This window comes from Lytechinus variegatus, chromosome 19, assembly GCF_018143015.1.
Source record: "Lytechinus variegatus isolate NC3 chromosome 19, Lvar_3.0, whole genome shotgun sequence".
Taxonomy (NCBI): domain Eukaryota; kingdom Metazoa; phylum Echinodermata; class Echinoidea; order Temnopleuroida; family Toxopneustidae; genus Lytechinus; species Lytechinus variegatus.
Window position 1 is genome coordinate 9,613,481 of NC_054758.1, and position 23,743 is coordinate 9,637,223.

At 36.1% G+C, this 23,743-nt stretch overlaps 1 protein-coding gene across 1 annotated transcript in view; it reads left to right on the plus strand.

The window, feature by feature from the left end:
* Nucleotides 1-18,997, plus strand: part of LOC121405826 (protein O-mannosyl-transferase TMTC2-like) — a 32,845-nt gene extending 13,848 nt beyond the window's left edge. Inside the window, exons 2-10 of the mRNA XM_041596791.1 lie at nucleotides 9,017-10,043; nucleotides 11,440-11,554; nucleotides 12,569-12,654; nucleotides 13,220-13,404; nucleotides 14,064-14,142; nucleotides 14,499-14,620; nucleotides 15,074-15,155; nucleotides 16,025-16,203; nucleotides 17,428-18,997. Coding sequence (XP_041452725.1) covers nucleotides 9,017-10,043; nucleotides 11,440-11,554; nucleotides 12,569-12,654; nucleotides 13,220-13,404; nucleotides 14,064-14,142; nucleotides 14,499-14,620; nucleotides 15,074-15,155; nucleotides 16,025-16,203; nucleotides 17,428-17,613 — 2,061 coding nt within the window. The 3' untranslated portion in view covers nucleotides 17,614-18,997. The remainder of the gene's footprint in view (nucleotides 1-9,016; nucleotides 10,044-11,439; nucleotides 11,555-12,568; nucleotides 12,655-13,219; nucleotides 13,405-14,063; nucleotides 14,143-14,498; nucleotides 14,621-15,073; nucleotides 15,156-16,024; nucleotides 16,204-17,427) is intronic.
* The last annotated feature ends 4,746 nt before the right edge of the window (nucleotides 18,998-23,743 follow it).

Sequence of the window (23,743 nt, forward strand, 5' to 3'; positions counted from 1 at the left end):
GCAAGCCCTGAAAAAGTAGCTTCTTTTATCCAAGTGATATTCATGACTAGAGGGTTTTTGCATTGTTGATGAGCTTGGTGCGGACCAAAACACCTCTTTATTCCGCCATTGCTGATCTTATTGACCAAATTTCATGCTTTTGGTATCTTTTTAAGAAGATTCATTCTTTTAGGTCATGTGTTTGAATTTTCAAAAGAATTTTTGTAATAAAGGGGAAACTTTTGATCTAAAACATGATCTCTGATACTTATCCAGTCCATCCTTGAAACTGACAAGACACGTTCAGGAAATTCATGTTTTCAAACAATTTTTCTTTTTGATCGAAGCATCCCATACTTCGTTAGTCCTTGCCTTAGAAAGCCAGTCTTCTTGTATCACCATGCTAATTACTCAACCGACAAATTCATTAGGCTTGTCTTGAAGATGTGTTTGCAAATGTCTGTAAGGATCTTCCATCAAAGGCCATTATTAAGTGATATCGTATCTGGAAAATTGTCTGAGCCTTTCAGGAAACGTCTTCTGATGCAAATGAATTAATTGATTCATGATATAATTCCCATGTGTATGTACTGTGTCAGGCTGGAAAGACCTTAATGTTATTCTATCCATTATTGGCTAGGAGTATAAAAAACACTGAAAAAAGGTTAAATTCATGATAAAAACAGACCCTGGGGAAAACCCATTGCAATAAAAGCAAAAATTATCCATCAACATGAAGTTTAGAGGTAAATCGCAGTTTTGGTAACGATATCAAAATGAGTTTGTAAAGAATCCAATGAAATGACCACCAAAGTGTCTGTTTGTATAAATAAAGAATATGTGCTGAAGGATTCTGGAAGAAATTGCGCAATTGCTGAGAAATTAGCAAATAAGCACAGGATTTGGGCCGGATTCGGGTCAAGCGTCGGGCACGACATTCGGAGCAATAATAATACACTGTCCCACGTGCGCTTATCTGTGTTGGTGATCTTCTGTGTGAATATTTTTCAGCGTAGATTTCAAGATTTCACAAAGTTCAGTTTATGTGACTGCACCAGATCTAGATCCTCGATGATATACTGACAATTATAAGCCTGGTTTTACAGACTTTCTCATGAAATCAGTGTTTACTGCAACTACTGGCATTTCTCTTTCAAGGCAGTTTTAGAGCTTTCTCCAAGATTCAGAGATTGTGTCATACTAATTTATGTAAATTTTGAGGACTTTATTTGCATAACAAATGGTGTAAAATATGGAAAAATAATATAAACATCATATGGTATATGCGCTTATAAAAGAAGATAACATCATTATCATTAGACCTTGTCTTCAATTAATAACCCATCACTTTCACATTGCCTGAGGAATAACTTCACTAATAATTTCATCATACTCATCTGGTATACTTGACAGTGTGTCGCGTTCCTATGATTATTTGATTGCTTGCCAAGCTGGGAATGCTGTCAGTGTCGATGGCACTTAAGTCAATAGTTAATTTAATTTCATTAACCATTTAATTTGATGACAACGGCCAAGTTCTATCCATACAGTGTGTCCCAGAAAAAAACAACAACTGAGAATTGACTAGTTTAGTATTTTTCGTCTGAGAATTGCGAATATGATGGAAAAAGATATCAAAGCCTCATCTGGTGTGTGTTATTATGTGACGGAAGTTACTTTAAGAAGATACTCTGTAAACTTTAAATGATATTCAGAGGACGCTGCGGATGCCGATATTGCCTTGCATCCTTTTTATATTTCCTACACCTCCTTTCCTCTATCCTTTCAAACAAGTTCATAATATTATTAGTTTACCTTGTACAACAGATGTTTAAACAAAAAAGCAAGGACTGTTTCCTTAGTTTTAGGCTTCAGGAAATGTCTTTCCAAACATTGACACTCTTGAATAATAAAAGCAACTCTTTTATAGACTCCAAGATCATGAAGACAAAGATTATTTTTATTGTAGAGGATTTGTATTTGCCTGTCATTGAAACATAATCTGAATATGGTAGGCCCACACTGCATAGATCAGTAAACATCTAGGCCTCAGGATGTAAAGTGATATTAACTACAAAAATATCTAATCAAGAGCCAAATGAAAAGTATAATTTTCAAAAGTAGTATGATAGATTGCTTGGTATTATCGGAACTGATATTGGAAGTTTGGAACCGATTTCTTTTTATTGGCATTTTTACAAAACAAATTTACTCACTGTACATCCATATGGCAAATAGCAATCCTCTCCCAGATCGATGAGGCTGTGCTTTCCAAGGGGGTCTAACTCATGTACCCCAGCCCCAATATTTCTCTCGCTGTCAAGTTCAAACAGATTTGAAAAATCCTTACCCATTTAGAGGAACAGGTGCTAAAACAAAATAAGGTCATGTGATTCCTTAAATGAGGTCAGGTGATCACTTTGCACTTTTGTGATGGGTGCAACAGAATGCCTTCCCAGGCAATGGGAAGGTAGAGCTCCTTCCTATATAGGCTATAGAATAGGAAGAAAGTCTAATAGATATTTGTTCTGTAGAGTTTTTATGATATCCCAGTTTATTCATTTTCATTTATTTATTCATCTATTTCCATCAATTTTTAGTAAAAGATACTTATTGAGTAACATGATGATTTAAAGATAAAGATAAAGAAGACATCAATGAAAACAATTAAAACAAAATACTTTTATAGAAGGCTGCAATGATGCTACATGTAAGTAAAATATAAATGAATTGATGTATGATAAATAGAATAAATAACATGTTAATCCTGAACAACATCATATTTACAATGTCACAATAGCAGTATTCTCATAACATAATGAAACAATTAGTTTTAATGCAACTCTTGTTGCAGTGAATGCAAATCAGTACATATATGCAAGCATGTGATACAAAGGAACATTTCATAAGGAAACAGGTTTCAACAAAACAACATAGGGTATTAAAGAAATACATTTTAAAACTGTTTTGAAGAATTGTTAGTGATGTCCTGGTCCCTGTTTCATAAAGAGTTACATCTATGGTATTTTTTTCTTCAATTTTTGTAATTTCCATGGGAACCTCAATTCTGATTGGCTGCTGAGATCTGCTACCATGTATTTGCCATATTGGCAAAGTTAAAACAGTTGAGAGTTCTTTATGAAACCGACCCCTGTCCTCATTAATGACGGTCCAAGACAAGTGATAAAGTCAAGATCTTCTGATGATGCAGTGCTGCACCAGACCGAGTTTGCTCAATCTCAACATTTTAGCCCAATCTGCCCTCTTTACGATTAATCTTGAGATTTAAGAAACCCGGTCTCCACCATCGCAAGAAGATTTGAGGCATCGATGCATTATAATGTGACGCCGGGAATAATCCCAAGTGCGTCTGCACCTGCAAATTAGCGGGATAATTTGTAAAGTAGCGTGCTATTTTGCAAATAATCCCAAGCTGACTTGGGATTGCAATCTCGAGATTAATCATATGAACTATCGCGATAATTTTGTCTCCATTACAAATAATCTTGAGATTGTTCAGATCAGGATAATTTGCCGAATCAGAAATAGCACGCTAATTTGAAATCTTGGGCTGGTGCAGACGGCCCTATGATGTGTTTTTCCATGCCTTTCACCTGGAAGCCAGCAAGGATGCTCTCTTCCCCCTTTAAAGGTCATTGATCTTTTTGCAAACACGCCTTGCAAGTCCTTTTCACATCATATACTTAATTTAGCTATAACTTAAAGGGGAAAAATATGTTGCCATGGAAACATTGAGTATGGTAAACATTTGCTTTGGGTTGTAGAACTTGTACGTAGAGTATTAAGAATAGTGATGATAACATTGCAATTGGCAATCATTCGTCTCTGTAAGATTTTATTCTCCACCATAATAAGTATGGCAGATTAGTAAGATGGATACCTAACTATATGATGCTATATTCTCCACCTGGGTTGAGTGTGGCAATTATGAATTATCGCCTTGACAAAGGACATAATCATTTGTGATGGCAGTTTGAGCCCCCAACCTTTTAGATCAGTGCTGGAACACCTATCCACTCGACCACTGCACTCCTGATTCTTAATGTTTTGGCAAGAGTCTGGCATGTTCACACTATACATTCATTCATGTTTCACACTGTGTTTCTCTATTTTGTACCATTAATGTCCTCAAGAATATAGCTGTAAATGTGAACATGAATCATGTTGAAGCAATCAGGATCTTTGCCAAAGGTTAAAGGATGTAAATGGCGCCCATTCCAGTTTGAAATTACAAACAAAGATGCTCTGTTTTCTGTGTAGAGTTAAATATAGTCCTTGGCAACTTGGTGTTCTGATGTAGTGCAATATCTTCATCTGTAATAACTAATAAGTAAAACAAGCGTCTTTTCATCTCTAATCTCAGCATTTTGTCACAAACACAAGACACTGGGCAGTGGGAAAGTTGCATTATGCTTTCTGTAGCAGGATTCTTGTCAACGTTCTTTGGGGCATCTTTCTGGCAACTGTGATGAAATGTGGAAATTAGCGATGAAAAGATGTTTGCAAGATTCCAGCGGCAAAATATGTAGCTCTCTGACTTTAGGTGAAAATGTGACTTTATTCTGTATCAATTATCATCCCATAAAGTGAAGAGACAATGTGTTAACAATCCCATTTTTTTTTGTTTAGTTTCTTTCTCATTTGTCATTGTAAATATAACAAAACAAAAATTTAAAAAATTATAAAGCAAAAGTATGCAACAATATACCAATGTACAATAATAACTCTTGCAACTTAGGAACTTAGATTTTATGGTATTACTTGGAAAACGATCTTCATTTCATATTCATAGTTCAAGTTCAAGTTTTATTTCATTTCTCAACTCAATACAAGATAAGAAATAATTACACAGATATAAAATGATAACCATACAAATCAATACAAATGAATATACATTGCAAGCAATATGACTATACAAGAAAAGTAAATAAATGGTTATGGTGTACCACTAAATAACGTAAGTACAGTGTATAAAACGAAAATGAGAATGAGAGAAAGAAAAAGTGAGAGAAGTGTTAGTTATTGATGAAACAATTGATTTTGGTTGGATATTGTTGAATTTCTTTCTCAATAGTATTACCTTAAAACAGAAATACAGAAATATGGATAGATTCATATCAATAAACATAAATCATTTTTTCTCTCTCAGTTCAGCTTTGAATATTTGCACACACTGCCAATAATCCACTCAAGCTGCTGGATTACATTCTAGGGTCAAAGGTCAAGAGCTGATTTGAACTCTGACACATGACCCGTGAACCCGAGCTTCTGTAGAAATGTATTGGATGTTTGCTATGCAAGCACTGCGTCATGACTGGTAGAAGACTCCGTAGTTATGTTGATTATTGAGCTGACTGCATGTCTTGCTGTTTGCGATCATCAATAATGTTGAAAGAATGCAATTTGTTGTGTATTATCATAATTTTATTAGGGATATTAATGTTCTAATGAATATGAGATAATTTACCAAAAATGAACTCCTAACTGACAGTTGTCACTATCATGTGAGTAAAGACATACTGTAAGACATGATGGACCAGAAGACTTGAAAATAATGTCAGGTTCTAGGAGATGATGGTGATGATGATAATAGTGGTGATGATGATGATGATGGTGATGATGATGATGATGGTGATGATGATGATGATGGTGGTGATGATGATTGTGATGGTGATGATGATGATGGTGATGATGATGATGATGATGGTGGTGATGATGATGGTGATTGTGATGATGATGATGATGATGATGATGATGGTGATGATGATGATGATGGTATGATTGTGATGATGATGGTGATGATGATGATGATGGTGATGATGGTGATGATGGTGATGATGATGATGGTGATGGTGATGATGATGATGATGATGGAGGTGATGATGATGATGGTGATGATGGTGATGATGGGGGTATTAATTGCAACTTACCGACAGTGATGATGATGATTCACGAACCCATATGATCAAATTATACTTGGAAATATATAGGCCTATATATAGATTTTTTTTGGGGGGGAGAGGCTTTACTGCATGCCTTCTCTTCTAACGAGAAAATTTGTAGGCAACCATCTACCCCTCCAACCCTACAGTGTGAAATGTTCTGTATTAGATTCCTAAATCAACATGAGAAGCGGTTTTGACATAAATTTGCCACCCACTTTTCACAAGGCATAATGGATGTCAATGTGGGGTCATGGATCCACCATTGAACATTTCCATCTCAAGATTACATATCCAAGAAGAATGGAAAGTTCAGCTGGTTGTAATGTTGCTTCCTTGCCGCCTCATGAAGGCTTGGAAATGAAAATAAATTCAACCTAATATTCCAAATCCAGGTAGATTTGTCATATGAATAGGCGTTGATAATCAGGGCTTTCTGATTGATTCCACCAAACTATAACACTAGTTTCTTGATGATAAAATAGTCTCAAATTATTGCATTATGCATGCATGATCTGGTTGCTCATTGTTCCATTTTTAAAAATTTGATGGGAGGGGTGGATTTTTTTAGCTCTCCTAGCTATATCCTAGAGATCCCAGCAATAATTCAGGCTAGTCTCCATCTTAATTTCATTTTTTGAGAAATGACAAGGACATAGAAGATAGAAACATCTAAGACAGAAGATTTCTCCTTTTAGTGGTGGGTATGGCTGCTCAAATCCAAACTAATCGGATGAATAATTTCAGCAAGTGACACTTGCGACACCTGTGATTTCACTTTCAGCTTTGCACTTTATTTCTTTAGCTATACCGGGAATCAGTTTTGCCTGGCACTTCCAAAACCATTTTGTAATCTGTCTGTCTTCTTCCTTGTGTCTTGTGGTCAAGCGAGTGACACAATCCTCAGTCATTTTCCTCTATAACTTTATTACATTATGACTTGTTTTGCTGCTGAACGATGTCAGAGGTCAATTCTCATGCTCAGAACCCTACGCCGGAAAAATGCTGCTAAACTTATGTGGTGAACTTCAAAAGATAAGGGGGAACAACTCTTCTATCTATCTATCTATCTATCTACATCTTTCTATCTATCTATCTATCTATCTACATGTATCTATCTATCTATCTACCTACCTACCTACCTGTCTGTCTGTCTGTCTGTCTGTCTGTCTGTCTATCTATCTATCAGTCTATCTATATATCAGTCTATCTATCTATATATCAGTCTATCTATCTATCTATCTACCAATCTATCTATCTATCAGTATCAATCTATCCCTACTGGAAGGAACACAGTTTTCTGCAGTGTGTGCCACAGTGTGTTCACAGAGTGGAATATGATATTAAATCACCTTCACACCGTTAAATTTGAGCATTTTAACTATGTGAATCTCATATTCGCACAATCGCCCGTGTGAACACACTGTGAACAGTCACACTGTCAAAGTGTCCACAGTGTGAAAATATCTTCACACTGTTGAATATGAGCATTTTAACAGTATGAATGATGAATATTTTCACATCGTTGACTATGTGAACACACTGCGATCACATTGTGCAACACTGTTCTCTTTCTAGCAGGGATGATGCATGTGTCACAATTGAATTTTCTATATACATTAGATAATCATAACGGACTACATACGAGTATTACAGTCATTTCATTTTGGAACGAGGGGGGGGGGGGTTCACTAAGGGAACAGTCATTAAAAATTCTTATAAAAATTCTCTTTTCTGATTGCACATTATACATTGTTATGATAATAATTGACTTGCACTTTATAAATGGCAAGACTTTGACATTCAACAACAACAAAAATCAAGTTTTTAAATCATTCCATCTTTTTCTCTTGCACCTGGACCACATCTGTTCAACTGTCAGCAAAAATAGGTCCGGATGATCTTGTCAAAAGATGCAATTTGGATTGGCAAATTACTAACAGGCATGCAAACTTTGGGGAGTGTCTGCCAAACAAAATCTGCTTAGGTAGTTAATCGCGAGACTAAACGCGGAGACTGTGTTATTGGTTGTCGAGGGCTTGTTGGCATGTGTTGCCAGGGTGATGATGATGTAACAAAGAATGAAGAATGCACGAAAGGAACATAATAAGTTTACATTATAGAGATGTTCACCAGTCGCACAAACACCCCAGAATATATGTTCTTTAAGCCATGAATCTCCCAGAATAAATCTTTTAAACTTACATGTGTCCTCATTTTCTTGTCTGTCGGTATAATTTGTATTGTTGTTGACCTATATCTTTTCATTGTCATGTGTTTGCTATTCTATAAAACAAACAGCCCCCCCCAAAAAAAAAAAAGAAGAAGTTTTGCCAGCTTCAAATGTTTACCAAGATTTGATTTCTTTTCTTTTGTTGATGTCTTGATTTTTCAAGCTGATGTCCATGCCATGGATGTACAGAAAAAGTCCAAACATTTAGAGAATAAACATCATGTACATGTATTATCTGGTCTTACTGTCAAAACATGTTACTCATCACTAATATGAAATGTAACATTCTTAGAAATACACAAAGTGCCAATTTGGCAAGGTCATAGTGGAATACATCACATATTAGATTATGTCAGTGGCATTTATTACATTTATTGAATTTTACTTTGTCAAGTCCTTATCAGTCAGCAACATACCATATTATACTGGCAGACAAAGTTTATAAATTTATAACATCCAACTGAATGAAATTGAATTTTGTCATTGCCAAGTGTGTAGGCGAATAAAGTTTCTCAACTGTGTTTTTATGGATGCTACATTGTAATTAAATGAGCACACCAAGACCTCACAACATGATAATAAAACTAATATAGGTATTTTTGTAGTGATTTCTGTCATGGACTTCCATGTTTCATCTAGAAATAATCTATTTTGTGGTCTACGAGAAAAATAGAAAGAATACGAATGGATGAGCACCATAGTGCCAAGAAATGATGTTAGAGAGATAAGACTTCAGTTTAGATTTCAAAATCTCTAGTGATGATATAATTTTCTAAGATCCATTGGTAAATTATTCTTAAATGGTAAATCTCTGTGTTTCCTCTCTTATATCTTTTCACAGGCTGACTTCTGTCATTTACGGCAATCCCTTCTGCTACAAGCGACTCTAGGGGGTGCTCTTCTTGGCTTACGTTTCTACGCAACAGGCCTGCAGCCACCGATTTTCGCTCCTGCCGATAACCCGGCGTCTGTTTCACCAAGTTTTCTTACAAGAACTTTGACGTTTCTGTATCTCCCAGCATACAATGCGTGGATGCTGATGTACCCAAAATCCCTGAGCTTTGATTGGTCGATGGAGTCCATACCACTTATACAAACGATAACAGATTTGCGAAATTTATGGAGCATTGAGCTGTATGTGACATTGGCGATGCTTGGATACCTTTGTTTTAAAGAACTAGACAATCTCCATGAATTGACTTCACAAAGTAATGGGAGATTAAAACATGTGCCTTGTAAAAGTGACACTGGTGGGTCAGGTAGCTTTAAATATCTTGAACACACGTCTTTGTGCAATGGTTTTACGCAAAAGAGCAATGGGAAAGAGACAAAGTCATTACGCAATGGCCACACAAAGAAGAGTCCAGTACCTGCCAAAAAAGAGAACAATAATTCCTACCAACGCAGCAACGGTTGCGATATTATACGGAAGCGGCACTCGCGACATTGTTCCTGTAGTCCCGAGCGGTGCGGGCGTCGCTTCTCCAGAAGCAGTAGTTGTAGTAGCAGTGGGTCGGTGAGTTACTCAGATGATGACATCGTCGAGCGGACGCGGCTTCTCAACGTCATCATCGTCGCTACCTCGTTCCTCATCTTTCCCTTCCTTCCTGCGACGAACGCTTTCTGCTACGTCGGTTTCGTCATCGCAGAGCGTATCCTCTACATACCAAGCATCGGCTTCTGCTTGCTGTTGGCAGAGGGCGCTAGTCAGATCTGGCAGAGGTTTTCCGGCTGGGGACGTAAGGTCCTTGTTGCGTTGGTCGTGGTGCAGTTGTGTCTCTTCAGTGTTAAAACCGTTCTCAGGAACCAAGAATGGCAGACCGAAGAAGTACTCTACAAGGCAGGCATTGAGGTCAATCCACCAAAAGGTAAGCCAAACTTTCAATTGATTCAAGTCTGAAATCAAATCAACTACAGTCAACGTCAATATTCTTTTAAAAAAAACAACAAATTTTGATGCTGTCGTGTGACTCCAGTCCAAAATCAACTTCACAGTCTAAGCCCAATAACACAAAAGTCCTTGTCTTTTCTCCAAAAAAAATTGGAATGGATACATGCCTTAAATGAAATAAGCTATCACAATTATCGTTGCATGCAGAAGCGGACCGTGACCCGGAGGAGACAAAGCAGTGGGGGGGGGGGCACTGCATTGACCGTGAACAATGCTGTGCCCCCCATGCTTTGTCTCCTCTGGGTCACGGTCCGCCACTGCTTGCATGCCCATTTGACTCAGTAGACTGACTGGGAACCAATCAGAATCATTCTTACAAATTGGTGATTAATCGCTAACCTTTGTGTTATGGGCCCTGATGTTATACCAAGGTGGTTGGTTAAACCGATACCCCTTTCATAGTGAGAGCCGAAGTGGAGTTAGTCCGGAGTCCAGGAAGAGTCACTCCACTTTGGAGGGCAATATGAAAATTCTGAGATTAGTTCAATCCGGATTCAAAGCGGAGTACTCAACCCACTTCGAGAAGAGGGTTACAAACAGAGTTACTCCGCACCGGAAATGCGGTATGCGCTTATCGCTGTGATCTCGCCACACGTATTGCGCGAACTCGCTTGGAAACCATGGCAACGACTGCGGATACACCGCTGCGGTGCTTGCCAATATGAAAGGGGGTTTAAAGTCGGTCCGCAGTACAAGCGTATAAACTCAATCCGGAGTTATTCCGGAGTAACTCCACTTCGCCTCTAGTATGAAAACGGTATAAGAAAGATAAGATGTTGAAAAAATGGAAGATTTTGATAAAGTTGGAGGAAAAGAAGGGAAAGCAAAAGAGAGAGAATGATGAAAATTGGTATTATCAGGAGAATAAAACATATACAGGGATGTATAGATAAGGTTTTTTTTAGAAAAAGGAGGCAGTCATTATCAATGCTGAGCCCAATAGAATCTAGGAAAAATAAGAGAAAAAAGTTGTATCCAGTTTCAGGAATGCATACAACTTTGAAAAAGGGATATATTTGTATCTTATGTCATTTCCTAACAATGTTCAGTTTGATTTGAAAATGTTGGAGTAAATCTTTGCATTATGATTATTTTGTGTGATTGACGCAAAATCCTTGTTAAAAATGAAATGAAGTTGTAGAAGAGTTAAGAGGACTTTGTCGATGCACTTCCTGTCTCATTAAATTTTGCTACATTGTGCCATAAGTCAACACTAGGTGGAGCTATTGCACTGATGTTCCATTTTACTCACTGAGGTCAGTTATTCTACTGCAAAGTTACTATCTCTGTCTTGAATTCTCATTGTCCCTCAGCTCTAGGAAACTTGGCCAACATCTACAAGACCGCAGGTCGGATACAAGAGGCTGAAGAGGCTTACCGGAGGGCCCTGACATATCGCCGGAACATGGCAGATGTACACTATAACCTGTAAGTCGTGTAATAGGTGACCTGCCAATTTGTATAATTACTTAATGAGCAAAATGTGTGGCAGCGGCGGGATGTGTATAAACTCAATAAATAGAAAATTATGTGCTTTCTACAGGGCGTCCCAGAAAAAAAGGAAACTGGGATACAAACCTTACTATAACCTGTAAGCCATGTTGTAAGTCACCATTTGACACATTGTATGAGTGCTTCATGAAAAAATTGTTTTATGGTGGCAGCAGTGGGATGAATACCAGCTCTAAGAAATCATAATGCTTTTTCTCCTTGGTATCCCAGAAAAAAGAGAAACAGGGATTCTCGTTTATATTTTGCAACATATGAAAATGATCAGTAATATTTCCCTTTTTTATACCCTATGTGATATGAAGGATCAGACATAGATGAGCAAGAAGAGTTTGAAATATCAGTGTCAAATTTAAGTTCCCAATATAATTTTATCTTTTTCTTTGTTGTTCCTTTTTAACTTAATTTTGTAATCAATTTATATGTTTCTGTGCAATTCGAGAGGGGACAGTTTTAAATAATCAATTTAGTATCTGTCAAATCAATGAATAAACCTTGCTTAGGCCAATGTACCAATTTTTTAATGAAATATTAATTGAAATTTTTATTTGAATTGAATTTTAATTGAAATTTTAATTTTAAATGAAAACGTAATTTCAGGCTTCCTTTTTCACAAAGGATGCACAGTTGTATATGTGTAGTTGAATCAGAGAAGTGTGATTTCCCTAATGACTGTCGTAAAGGTTGGTTTATACCTGTTTGATAGGCCAGTCTCTATAATTTCTTTAAAAAGGGTAGGTCCATCTTTCATCTGTAACAACTTATATAGTTGTCCTTTATATATTTTTTGTCAAAAATGATTGTCTGTAACAATGTCTATGAATATTTGACATATTCTTGATAATATTGATATTCTTATATTTGCTAGGTTAACAGTCATGGTCGGTCTTATTTTTTGAATATTGTGTATTTCTTTCTCTTCTTTCTACACAGAGGTGTGCTACTCCAAGAAGTTGGTAGATTTGAAGAAGCCATTGAATCCTACCAACTTGCCATTAAATGTCGCCCTCGTATGTCAAGTAAGTGTGCTTCTGCAGGCTTTCTGCATTCAATAATGAGAAACATATGCGCCTAGCTTGCACACCAATTTCATCAATTGAGTGAATTGATGAGCTTTTCTAGGCAAATGATAATAATACTTTCATTGTATACTATTTGTTGTAAGATCTTGCAATTTACATTTATAGTTAAGCCTGTTTTGTCTACAGCCTTGCAAGGCACATACATTTTTATCTCATTCTAAAAGGTAATAAAGGATTGCAGTTGAAGGTTTCAATTTATGAAATTCAACATTTTCCTGCTTTTAAGAGAAAAAGTGGATACTTTCCATCTTGCCCTCATCAAGTACAACCTAAGAATGATCAGAGTGGCACAATCAAACAATGTAACAAACAACACTAAAGGAAAAAACAAAACAAAGATAGATGTGGAATTAACTTTTTATCTCAGAAAATCAAATTTTTATTTCATTGTAGTTATCATAGTGAATTCGTTTACATTTTCTTCTGATAGTTCATTTTTTTATATTTCAAAGTTTGTGTTTTATGTTTAAAAATATTTGTGTTTCCTTATCCTGAAACCCAGTGGCCCACCTCAATCTGGGGATCGCCTTAACAACGGTAGGACGTAACGTAGAAGCAGAGGCGGTGTACAGGCAAGCTGCTACCTTAGATGATGCTGGGCTGAAGGACCCTCGGGGCCAGATGCATGGCATCGTCTCTTCTCTCTTCAATCTGGGAAGACTTCTTCAAGAGGCAAATAGACATGAGGTAAGGAAGGGAAGTAGTGGTTGTTGGTTTGACTCTGTGATTGATTTGTCGTGGTATGGTAATTATAGAATGATATTGATGATGGTGGTGGGGATGATGATGCTGATGATAATAATGGTACTTGTGGTATTGATGATGGTGATGGTGATGATGATGATGACGATGATGGTAGTAGTTATGATGATGATGACGATGATGATGGTAATGGGAGCTGTGGTATTGATAATGATGATGATTATGGTGGTAATTATGATAATGGTGATGATGATAGTTGTATTGATGATGACGATGGTCTTGGTAATGATGGTGATGATGATGATGACGATGATGATGATGGTAGTAGTCATGATGATTATGAAGATGATGATGGTGATGATGGTGATACTGATGGTAATTATGGTATTGATGATGATCGATGATGATGATGGTAATGGTGATGATGGTGATGATGATAGTGATGGTGATGATGATGATAATGATGATGATGATGTCAACGATGATGTTGGTGAAAATGAATAATTATCTTATTATCATTGACAATGATGATGATGTGGTGCTATTGATGATGATAGCAAGCATATTCAGAATGAGCTAGAATTGTACCGATATATTCCACACTACCCTTTCATCATCTTTTCTTTTCCTTTTTGTCTTTCCAGGATGCCTTAGTCATATTAGAGGATGCATTGAAAAGAAGACCCGACTTCTATCCTCCACAAAGTCTACACAACATGCTTGGTAAAACACTGTTTATTCATACCTTGTGGAAGGTCCTTTCAAACCTTGACATTATTTTTAGTCAATGTGTGTATGTATGGCAAGCCATTTTTTAAAATTTAGTTGTTTTTTATATCAATAATTGCTTTTTTCTGCTAGTATATCAATAATTCATTAAAAAATATCTAGAATTGATTTTTCATTCTTACATGTCTCATACGATCTCACCTTCGTGATCCGTCTCTTCTCTCTCCTTGTTCTCGCTGTCCTTATTTATCCTCTTGTTTTTCCCCTTCTCTCTCTCTTTCTCTCTCCCCTCTTTCTCCCCCTCTCTCATTCTTACATGTCTCATACGATCTCACCTTCTTCCTCTCTAGGTGAAACACAACACAAACTTGGCAACCTTCAGGAGGCTGAGAGGTATTTCAAGGCATCCCTACGCAGCAAACCAGACCATGTACCCGCCCACCTGACCTACGCAAACCTTCTGGGAAAAACGGTAAGTACATGTAGGAATGGAGAGACCCGCACATTGTTATTTTCTCAAATAAATCAGTCGTTCTCTATGTCAGACTCACATTTTCGTCAAATTTTCATGTTTTTTTTGTATTGATGATTGGTCTAATCTAGCTTCATCTGCTTTTCATTACTTCTCATCCGACTTCTAATCCTAGTTCATCTACAAGTTCATTGGCTAACCATTTGGTCTAATTCCCAGTTGGGTTATATTCATTTCATTTTATATCAACTTTATGTTAAAAAGAAAAATATCATTGCTTTGGAAATGAACAAAGGATTAATTCTTATATGTATATTCTCTTCAAGAAATATATCCCAGAATGTACCCCAAATTAACACTAGTATTGAGCTCCCCCACTGTTTTATGTTTAGTCTCGGTTTTAGATGAAGTATGATATTTTAAGTAGAGTGATGATTTTTTTTCTTGTTATAGAATCGAGCTGTAGAAGCGGAACGTCTCCTTGAACGAGCAGTGACACTGGAACCAGAAAATGCAAATGTGTTTCGACATTTTGGTAAGAACCAAGCGATTAGAAAGGGGGATAAGGATAAGAATGATTGTCATGATGATGATGATGACGATGATGGTGATGATGATGATGATGATGTTGATGTCAATGGTGATGATGATGATGGTGATGATGGTGATGGTGATGATGATAATGATGATGATGATGAGTATGATGAGTATGATGATGATGATGATGATGAGGATGTAAATGGTGATGATGATAATGATGATGATGGTGATGATGATGGTGATGATGATGATGGTGATGATGATGGTGATGATGGTGATGATGATGGTGATGATGATGATGGTGATGATGATGGTGATGATGAGGATGATGATGAGGATGATGATGATGTTGATGTCAATGGTGATGATGATAATGATGATGGTGATGATGATGATGATGGTGATGGTGATGATGATGGTGATGATGGTGATGATGATGGTGATGATGTTGATGATGGTGATGGTGATGAGGATGATGATGATGTTGATGTTACTGGTGATGATGATGGTGATGATGATTATGATGATGATGATGATGATGGTGATGATGATGATGGTGATGATGATGGTGATGATGATTATTATGATGATGATGGTGATGATGATGATGGTGATGATGGTGATGATGATGGTGATGATGAGGATGATGGTGATAGTGGAGATTATGATGTTAATGGATGGTGATGAAAAGTATGATGACAAAAGTGTTTCTACCGATAATTGAAATGAATATAAATGTATTTGACTTATTTACTGAAAAACATGTGCTTTTCAGTTGAAATAGAAAAATTTGACATTTGTGGTAATCTGTAAACCAGATCCCAGACGTAAATAGATCTTTTATTATTATTTAATTTATCTCAGGACAATTTTGGCACGACCAGGGCGATTACAAGAAAGCCTCTCAATTCTACCACAATGCTCTTACTCTTCAACCCAATGACTTTGAGATAACCTTCAATCTTGCCAACTCACTCCGACAAGCCAAAGATAACGAAGAGGCAGAAGTTTACTACAGGGAGGCCGTCAACTTGAAACCTAATGTGAGTTGGAGCATTTAAACTTTGATGATCTTGAAATATGAACTCTCGTAATGGTAACAACTAAAAAAAGATGTTCACAAAATAGAATAAAAAACATTCTACAAAATTATAAAAAAGAAATATATCTGGTGAACACTTTCTCATGATAAAGGAATAATTACTGAGTCATGAGTAACTGAAGATCAGAAAAATTACTGAAAATGCCCGTCCACATATAGTGTGGTCCCACATGTTTTTTCCTCTGTTAGCTACAACAGGAAAAATATGTGGTAAAGAAATGAAAATAATTTCATGCAAGCCTGAATTATTGCGATTAAATAAGTCTTTATTCTGAATAAGCACTCTGGTATATGGCATCCACTTGAGAACTGCTTTCTACCATTTCCAATTGAAATTAGGTTTCTCTACTAGAACGTAAACTTTGCTTTAGGTTGACTGTTAAACTTCTATTTATGACCATATCCAGCAGCCCTAATGAAGCCTTTAAAGAATTGTTGATTTTTTGAAATATGAATGACAGAGTATGAGTCATGATATTTTAAGTTATCAAAGTTATTTTTAAATACTTATGAAGAGAGACAGCCGAAGTCATCTTTCTATTAAAGGGTTTCCGTGAACAGATTTGTATACGAAACTAATCAAGATGAGGACATGGAGTCTAATTGGGGTTTCTTTTGTTAAAAGCTAGTTTTCATTATTTTCAATGCACCAGGACATGGAAAGTGCTAGATCGTACCATCATTAATCAAAATTATGTAAATATAAAGCTCACAAGATCTTGGGCCCGTTCCATAAAGACATATAACAACATTTGCACAATTTGAATAACAAATTTTCTATCAACCAATCAGATTTAAGGATTTCAGTTTGCTTGGAAATTTGTTATGATAAGAAGTTTTATAAAATGCTCCACCCCTGAATAATTGTATGACTTGGTTTGCAATGTGAACAATTTGCAAGTACCACTGTATAGCGGTCATCACTACATGTCACAGATTTTTTGTGTGTGAATCATTCCATTGATATATTGTGGCAGCAGTGGGATACAATGAATTACATTGCCACATGTCAAGAGGATATAGATAGCTTATTATAAAAAAAGTTTGAGTGATTTTTTTTCGTCGGAATAATTAACACAGACTCTTTTTCAGCTGTTGAGTATTTTCTGAGAAAAAATGAAATTGAATTGAAATATTAACAGTGCCATTTTCTCCATCCATCCAGGTTGCCAATGGACATGTGAACCTGGGTGCCATGCTTCACCTGAATGGAAAGCTTGAAGAAGCTCAGGCAAGCTACCTGAAGGCACTGTCTTTGAAGCCTGATGATCCAACCAGTCTTCAGAACCTCAAGAAACTACGCAACCTCATGGCCAAGAAGGCGCAAGCCAATAAGCAACCAGAGTCGTGATGAAGGCCAGAATGAAAAATAGGACAAGACCATATTTTCTCAAACTTTAGCCGACCTGATGGACTCAGTAACATTGTTGGAAGCCATACCTTAGAATACATGGGAGAGGTACTTGAAGATAATTTACTTAAAGACAGATCACCCACCGAGTGTGTAGAATCCCCAAAAGATTTGCAATGATGATCCAATCGATGTCCGGAACCTTGAGAACCTAAGCAACCTCACTGTCAAGAAGTTGCTGTTGAACAGTTGAAGAAGACAACAGAAATTTGAAAAAATATGGAAGAAGTAGTTGCCAACAACTTCAACAGTCTTGGTACACTCAAAATTTTGAAAATGAACATCTAACTTGAAGACCCTCAAACATTATTAGATTCTGCATGATGAAGAAGCAAGTGTCAAGAAACATAATGGTGCTTTCCAAGGCCTTGAACAAAGAATCCTTAGCTGCCTGGTAGCCCCAGAATCGTGAAAACAATGGCCTCTATGGAAGTCCTATGTGTCTACAACCTCAGCAAATTCTCTTGATATTTATTGAAGACATTCTGCTTGAATCAGGGGAATTCAGAGTTACAGTCACCAGACCCTCAAGAAATCACATCACCTTGTGGCCAAGAGGCATCAACTAAGTCTATGAAGAAAGCAAGAAGAGAAATATCTGAAGGTTCTAGGTCTGCAGAGCTTCAACAGCTTTGGATAATCTCTCAAAGTAATGACTGTCTGAGCTTTGGGAAGTTCAAGGCCCCATATCATATTTCTTAGTGCATTAATAAATATCTTGTATCTTGTATAGTAGAGCTGATTTTCACAAATTATCATACACAATGATCAATGGAACTTCAATGCTAGAATGAAAATAACCAAATGCTGACTTTCCAATAAAACATCAAATCTACAGCAAAGAAATATAAAGATAAAACTTTGAATTTATTGATGACTTTTCCAACGAAAATTGTAACACATTAGGACCAAAATCATGCTAACTTCCTACTTGGGGGTAAACCAACATTTCAAAGTGGCCCACCATTGTCTTATCTGGCAAGTATGTTTCCAACATTGTATGATAATCATCATACTTTTTTATTATTTTATACATTAATACAAATATCCTTGGGCATTTGCCCTTTATCTTTTTCCTACACATATAAGGACATATTTGAATTGAATTAGACAAAACTAAGTGCAATATTTGATAATTGAGTTTAACTTGTATTACTTATTTAAAATGTTAACTGAATAGTAAATGCCAAATTCTAATGAAATTCAACTTGCACTCTAAAACAGATTGAGTACAAATTGACCCAATATTGGGTAGAAAGGGAACAAGTATGTTTGTTGCGTAATTGTTTCCCCTCATATTGGGTAAAATGCAATGCAAGATTGCATAAAAGTATTTGGTGTCATTTTACCCAACAAGTATACATGTTCCCATTTTTACCCAATATTGGGTAAACTGTGTTTAGAGTGTGTGTAATTGAGCGATATATATTTCACCCTATAGAGGGCAGGTTTGACGTTGTAATACATGTATTATGTAAAACAAACATAAGATAAGTATTGTCATATTGTTAGAACAATATATTTCATCCACAATAATCATTATGTATCTTTTTCAATGATTGAATACAAGTTTCTAAGTTTCCACTATATTTGAGTTCTGAAATGCACTCATATTTAATAAGGTAAAACCTTGTTTGTTTGTGCATTTAGCTATATCATGGGATTATATCCTCAATTTAAAAAAATCTAATTTGCACGAACAATATTTGTCTTGATAACGCATATTGCTTATAGTAATTGTAAAACAATGTGACCAGCCAGCCCAAAACCAGCAATGTGTTTCACAAATTGAATTTTGAGATTTCTTTTGAGCTTGAAAGCACATCCTAAGCTTTGAAATGATGTATAACTCTTCAAAATTAATCAACAATAACACTCACAGGCACTCAATTGAATGCAGATCTAAGAAATTCTGTGAGAGGTTTGAAAAATATGGAGAAAACAAGGTTTGAAGTTTGGGGTTCACTCAAGTGTGAGATGTGTGTACTGTGAAATCTTGGTGAAAGCTTTCAAGCAGTCCATATCTTGTTTTTTTAATTCAACTTTAATACATGAGACTTTTACATTTTACATAAATTTGTACAGAAGAAGAAATACACTTTCAGATAAGCTAATTTTTAGATTTTGGCCTTTTGAAGACCAATTTACTATTTTGGCTTTTTACAGAGTACCTTCCCTGGCGATTTGTTGTTGGCTTTGGGGTGGCCGGTCACAATTGATAGAAATATTAAGATTTTATCAAATGTGATTTGAAATGCCAAAATGCATTTGCCTGAAACAATTATTCTGAAATCGTGTTATATTAAGTTATTAAATAATTATGATTGTTTAAATTTGTATTTAAATTTATGTTATTTCTTCCTTTCAAAAAAATATAATTGTAAATATCATTTTCTTATTTTGTATTTTACTTCCCTAAATTGAGAAGTTGGGTGTAATTAAGGGCAATTCAATTTAATTAAACAAATGATTTATATATGTATAAACACCAATACATGATAAATAGCAAATCGATGAAAGATTTATATAAAGGTGAAAAATATTAAGAACATACAGAAAATGCATGAGTAAATACATTTTTATAAAGTTTTAAAAATTGATTTTAGGATTGAAAGCCAATTGACTGAAAATGTATGCAATACATACGTTGTAAGGTGAACAATGGTTAAACATACACAGAATGCGTCACTCAGTACATTTTTATGAAGCTATCGATATTGAATGGTCAGAACATTAAATTAGTATGTATGCTTTTGTCAAGGATAAATTCCATGGATAAAAGAGCTGTGGAAGAGCCGTGGTGTAGTGGTTCAGACTCTCGCCTTGTAAACAGAGGGTCATGTGTTTGAATCCCACCGCGGTCTAGCATCCTTTGGCAAGGCGTTAATCCACACTTTGCCACTCTCGACCCAGGTGCTAAATGGGTAGTACCCGGTAGGATGCGAAAGATATTGTATGTTTGATTTTGCCAGCACCATAACGAGGCTGCGATGAATGCAAGGAATGCTCTCCAGGGAGTGGAAATTGTGCACTTTTTGTGCGGGATTGAAATGAATCCAATGACCGGGGTAATAATATGCTGTAACACGCTTTGAGCCATTCTGGGAAAAGCGCTCTATGAAAATTGGCTATTATTATTATATATGAAATATCAATTTACACCAATTGCTATTTTTTTGAAAATGTGTGAAAGCATATTTTGATCAACAGTCATGTATACATACTGTACTTCAAGCCTGTCTGATCAATATGAGCTATCACTCAAGTACCATCTAACCTTCTTATCTTACAAACGTGTAGTGGCTGTTGATTTTGTCAACCATCAATTCTTTGTGAAAATTTGATTTTTGAGGGTTTGTGAATGTAACTAGCATCCTCCTTTGTTCAGGTTTTGTATATGTAAAATTTAAACACTTATCTTAAAACTTTAGTCATTGGATATCAGAATGTTATAGACAAAGATTATGTCCGACAATGTTCAGCCTATTTCATGGTTCAAAATAGGTCGTATATCAAAGAAGATTATTTAAAAATTGATATTTTAATTTGATGGGGCACCCAATAAAAAGAAATATTTGTGTAAAATATCAAAAGATTATCCAGTAAAACACATCTTTTTATAATAGTTTTATAATAATTGTTTTAGGGCATACATGTACACAATTATATATTTAGTAATCAATTTGAGCAGTGATAAGCACTAGGGAGGTCTGACTACCAAAATTTGAGAAAGGCTTTATTCTTTTTTTTATTAGTGTAAAGGAAAACATTAATCTACAAATATGTTCAAATTTGATTTTCTTCTCCCTCTCTAAAATTAAATGATTTACCCTGTATGTTAAAGTATTTCTTGGAAGGTTACGAAATTGTGTTATTAAAGATGCCCTCTAAAAATTGGTTTGTAGAATCTGTCTATCTGTATTATCATAATTTGTACTTTTCATTTATTTTTGGAATTCTTTTTTCTTCAGAATATCATGTGTTTATTGCCTTTTTATGATTTATCCCACCGAATAATTTTACTTGTAATTTTCCTTGATTTTTTTCTGGGCTGAACTGAAAGTTGTTACAATTTTATCATGTTTGAACAATAGGTTGCTAATCCATATAATTATGTTTTATTTACTTGTAAATATTGTAGTTTGAAAAGTGCCTATATTTTCTTATCTATTTCACACAAACTTATTGTATGTTGTATTGCTATTACAACTAAAATGTGCAATCGTTTTTATTACAATGGTGTAATATTTACCACTTAACTTGTTGACCACTGGATGTCCCACCTCAATAGATATTGTAGCACGTTTAGGTTCCAGTGGCCAATTAGTTGATTGTTTCATGACTTTTGATGAGATGATGAAAAGGTCAATAAACCATTCTTTTACTTTAAAAACACTGTATCGCATGTTTAGTGAGTGTGACAAATAGTTTTGTGGAGAAAATGAGTGGTGAAGATGGAGAGAGGGGAGGGAGAGAGGGAAAGAGAGATGGAAAGAAAAATAATGAGTAAGAGGGAGAGAGTGGGGGAATCTGGGAAGGCCGAGAGGGGGAAGAGAGGTGCACTCTAGATTCCAAGAGATATAAAATAAATCCAGATCGGCTGTGAATAGAGACCAGCTGAACATCACATTTAGATTTAAACCTGGTTGATTGAAATATAAATCTAAGAGATTTGAATTTAAATCATTTGAGATCTGAAAGTTAATCCTTAAGATTTAAAATAAATCAAAATTTTGGCTGGTCACTATTTACAGCCGATCTGGATTTATTTTAACTTCATGGAATTTAGAGTGTGATGTAAAGGGAGAGAAAGATAGATGGGGAAGAGGGAAGTGGGGGGGGGGTGGGAGGGAGGGAGAAAGAGTGGGAGAGAGATGGAATGAAAAAGAATGGGTAATAGGGAGTGGGGGAAGCTAGTAAGGAGGAGAGGGGTAATAGAGGTGATGTGGAGGAAGAGAAAGATAGGGGGAAGAGAGGGATGTGGGCGGCTGGGAAGGCGAGATGATAAGGGAGAAAGTGAGAGAAGTGATGAGGGGAAGAGTAAAACAGGGAGGAGGAAAAGAAAGAGTAAAGCAGTGAGGAGGAAAAAGAGAGTGAGGATGAGATTCAGAATGGACAGGGAGTTATAAAATGGGAGAATTAAGAGAGTGAGAAAGAAAGATAGAGGAAAGAAAGAAAGAAAGAAGAGGGGAAATAGAAACGGGAGGTGAGAAAGAGGAGATAATACAAATGAGAGGGGGGGGGGGGAGAGAAATGAAGGGCAGAAAGATTAAGGAGGGAGAGGAGAGTATACACATTTCTTTCCATAAGTTACTTCGAAGTGCATCTCCTTAGCTCGATACCTAAAATACTAAAAAAATGTAATGGATTCTTTCCCACGATACGTACTAGAATTATGAATAATTTTCTCCCATGAGTTTTTTAATTGAAATTATCCAAAAATGTGACATTTTTAAACGCTCTAAATATGGTAGTGACGCTCATGTCATTCTTTCCCCTTGAAAAGAATTCCAGCATGTTTCTTTGCAGATATAGGCCTACTGCTCGCCGTATCTCTTTGCCACTGATTGCCGATACGAGCAGCGGCGGCAGTTTAATCGCGTGATCATAGCGAGACTAGCCAATCAGAACTCGTCCCTCTTGGTCTGTTGCTGAAGGAGAGAGGGTCGAATTTCGCTCACAAAAGTGGGGAAAAAATCGAAAGCAAAAAAAACAACAATCGAAATCGAAAATGGTGAACGGTAGCGAGCGGTGTTTTTTTTTTAATCTCTCCGCTCCACGACCGCTTCAACAACGCTCGGGCGTTGTGACCAGGCCTTTAGGGTTGTTGCTTTGCGCTCGCATGACATACCTTTCTTATTTGTAGGGATAAGGTTAAAAGTATTTCAAACTACCCCTCATAAACCAAAAAAAAATCAGCTTGTAGTGGGAAAATGTGGGTTAAAATATTTTTTTCATGCCCAGTATTAGTTAACATGAAAAATATAAACTGATATTCTTCTTCTCCTTCTTCATCTTCTTCTCTTCTTCTTCGCATTGACGCCATATGGCGACAGTGCATTGTCTTCTT